Raw genomic sequence first — 3,343 nt, 5'->3', positions numbered from 1 at the left:
CTGCGTCGGGTCTTTGTTGCTGCAGGCTTTTCCTAGTTGCGGTGAGCAGGGGCCACTCTTTGTTGTGGTTTATGGACTTCTCACTGCAGCAGCCTCTGTTGTTGCAGAGCATGGTCTCCAGGCTTCGGTAGTTATGGCACGAGGGCTCAGTAGTTGTGGCTCGCAGGCTCTAGAGCACAGCCTCAGCAGTTGTGGCACGTGGGTCCAGTAGTTGTGGCTTGTGTGCTGTAGAGCGCAGCCTCTGCAGTTGTGGCTTGCAGCTCAGTAGTTGTGGCTCGTGGGCTAGCACAGGCTCAGCAGTCGTGGCTCAGCAGTTGTGGCACGTGGGCTCAGTAGTTGTGGCTTGCAGGTTCTAGAGCGCAGGCTCAGTAGCTGTGGCACGTGGGCTCAGTAGTTGTGGCTTGCAGGTTCTAGAGCGCAGGCTCAGTAGCTGTGGCACGTGGGCTCAGTAGTTGTGGCTCGTGGGCTCTAGAGTGCAGGCTCAGTAGTTGTGGCTCGTGGGCTCTAGAGTGCAGGCTCAGCAATTGTGGCATGTGGCTCAGTAGTTGTGACACACGGGCTTAGTTGCTCAATGGCATGTGGGATCTTCCCAGACCAGGACTCTAACTCGTGTCCCCTGCGTTGGCAGGCGGATTCCTAACCACTGTGCCACCAGGGAAGCTCCCCAAATTTCCTATTTGAAAGAATGTAGTCCAACAAGACACACACACACACACACACACACACGCACGCACACACACGCTGCTGCGATGGCTCACCGGTTGAGTAGGACCATGTCCCCCTTCTCACGGAGGGGATGGCTGTTAACTCAGCTCTGGAGCCACAAGCCCGGCACCACGCCGAAGGCCAGAGCCCGCCGGGCTCCAGGCTCGGGGCTGGGTGGTGACGGCATTGCCCATGGGAGGCCAGGGAAGCAGCACATCACCCACTTGGACCACATCCCTCGCTCTACAGCCGAGGAACCTCCGGCGGAGGGCGAGGCTCCGAAGCCCAGAGCGACACTGTAAGGCGCCCAAACATATTAGCGCCCTTCACGCCCCAGGCCGGCCCTCCTCCTCCTCACCGAGGCCGAGTCCCGCCGCCCGTCCAGCGCTTTCTCTCCCTCACGCCCGGCGACGCGAGGACAAGGAGCTGCCGCGACTCCTAGATCAATGACCGCGCGCTGGAAACTCTGGGGCTGGCCAGCAGCGCGCGGGGGTGGAGCACGCGCAGTAGTGTTTCGCGTCGGCGGCCCTATCGGGCGGCTTGGCCCTCGCAGGCGCATGCGCAGGCCCCGCGTCTCAGGACTCCCGGCCGTCGCGGGCCGCGCCCCCTCGCCGCGGGTCAGAGGTCGCGGGGCGGGAGGTGGTGACGTGTGCGGAAGCGTCCTGTGAACCGTCGGTAGCCGGCGGGCAGCAGAGCTGCAGCGGCGGCCACGGCCTGGCGCCTCGACGGGAGGGGCTCCGGATCGCTGGGAGGCGGCCGAACCCCTGCGGCGCCACCGCTTGCGGAGGCCCCATGAGTCGGGGGACGATGCTTCAGCCCGGAGCGTGGCCCGGGGAGAGCTGTGCCGAGAAGCCGGCGCGGGAGGCGGGGGCCGCGGCGCTGGAGGGCGAGAGAGCGGTGGCCGAGGGGCAGCCGCGAGCCGCGGTGCGGTGCCTGGCCGAGCAGTGAGTGCGGGGCGCGGGGCGCGGGGCGGGGGGCGGGGACGGCGGGAGCGGCGTGGGGCCCCGGGCTCGGCACCCACGGGCGGGCGTGGAGTGGGGTGAGGTGGGCGGGGGAGGAGCCGGCGGAGGGCCCTTCGCCTCCTTGCTTTTAAGTAAGGTCGTCGGTGAAGACACTTTTGTATCCAGTGTGTCCGATGACAAAAGTTTTTCCGGAAGGCGCGTTTTAAAATTCTGGTTATCCAGTACCCTCCCCCGCTTTTTTGACATTTCCATATCTCTAAAGCTAAAGAAAGCTCCAGCAACTTGGGAAACAGACTCCAGAAGCATATTATCTTATAACCCACTCCATTAGCGCTTCCCCCCAACCTGTCGCGGCAAGGGGCTAAGGTTGTCGCCGTCACAACCCCAGGAAAGCTGAGCCACGCGACCTGTTTGTTCTTGGAAGGCAAGTCTGCGCTTGATGAGCGTTCCACCTGTTGGACAGACTTTGGACGGAGTCTGCTCCAGTTCTTTTGCCCGTTAGCTGCTTAACTAGATGTCCCCAACCGCCTTGATTTTTAAATACGAAAGGCAGTGCTGCTTAGATCAATTCCTTATTGAACTGTAAAGGCGGCTGCGTACATCCGAAGAGTTTATAGTTTCTGCAAGGATTTGGGGGCAGGGGTGGAAGCAGAATATAAACTTGAAGGCTGAAACTTTTCTGCACTTTCAAGTTCTAGTCACATATAAATGCCTTTGGAATTCCAAAATTGATGAAAGCACTCAGGTAACCAGTTTGACAGAGATCTTAATTGGCTGGAAAGTGTGCTTTTTTTCCCCGCATTTCCTAAAAAGGGGTTCTGGGGGAGCTGTTACTGCAGATAATGTATTACAATAATTCTCACTTGCATGGCTCTTTATCGTGGTCTTTGACCTTCTCCTTGAGCACCCAAGCCCCTTGGGATGGTATTATCCACACTTAATGGGTTAAGATTTAGAGCAGGAGGTCTCAAACTCCTGCCCCCAGGAGCTAGGCAGTTTCCTGGGTTCCTGCAGAGCTGAGTCCTATGGGGACAGGGTCCACTAAGTTCCAGCCTATAGAAGATTCCAGATATTCTGACTTTTGTTTGAAATGTCCTGATTTTTATTTAAATTACATCCAGGTGTTGCACTTTTATTTTTTAAAATTTTTTGTCTGTGCCACACGGCTTGCGGGATCTTAGTTCCCCATCAGAGATTGTCACCACTGGACTAAAAGGGAATTCCCCTGATTTTTAAATAGTAGCCTTTTATTTTATTTTTTAATTGAAACCACTGTGCAGGCCCCTGTGAGCAGATGTGGTTGCAGTTTTGCTCCCTGGGTTTGAGCCCTACCTAAGACTCTGCAGCGGGTGAAGTTGGGGTGCGCCTGGGGGTGGTCTTTGCCTCTGCCCCTTCCCAGCCCGTGCTGGTTCCTGCCTGCAGCTTCCAGGCTGACTGCTGCTGCCGCACTTAGGCCCCGGTGGTCTCAGCTGTGCTCCCCACCTAGCGGCCCTGGCCCTCAGATGCTGTTTCTCAGCCTCAGCTGTGTCGTGCCCTCCTGGGAGATGCAGAAACTTTGAAGTCCGAACCACGGTCCCCCAAATACACAAAGTTATTTGGCAAGCTTTTCTGCTGGATGTGGTTCCCAGAGTCTGAGCACCTGGGGAAATGGGTCATGGTGCAAAAGGAACGCTCTT

The 3,343-nt window shown here is 57.9% G+C and overlaps 1 protein-coding gene across 1 annotated transcript in view; it reads left to right on the top strand.

Moving 5' to 3' along the window:
* Nucleotides 1–1,497: 1,497 nt before the first annotated feature.
* The window catches only part of OTULIN (OTU deubiquitinase with linear linkage specificity), a 28,777-nt gene continuing 26,931 nt past the window's right edge, over nucleotides 1,498–3,343 (top strand). Inside the window, exon 1 of the mRNA XM_007451613.1 lies at nucleotides 1,498–1,649. Within this exon, the coding sequence (XP_007451675.1) occupies nucleotides 1,498–1,649 (152 nt within the window). The remainder of the gene's footprint in view (nucleotides 1,650–3,343) is intronic.

Source organism: Lipotes vexillifer, unplaced genomic scaffold (assembly GCF_000442215.2).
Source record: "Lipotes vexillifer unplaced genomic scaffold, Lipotes_vexillifer_v1.1 scaffold590, whole genome shotgun sequence".
Lineage (NCBI taxonomy): Eukaryota > Metazoa > Chordata > Mammalia > Artiodactyla > Lipotidae > Lipotes > Lipotes vexillifer.
Note: the sequence above shows the minus strand (reverse complement) of the source record. Positions and strands in the feature narration are given on the sequence as shown.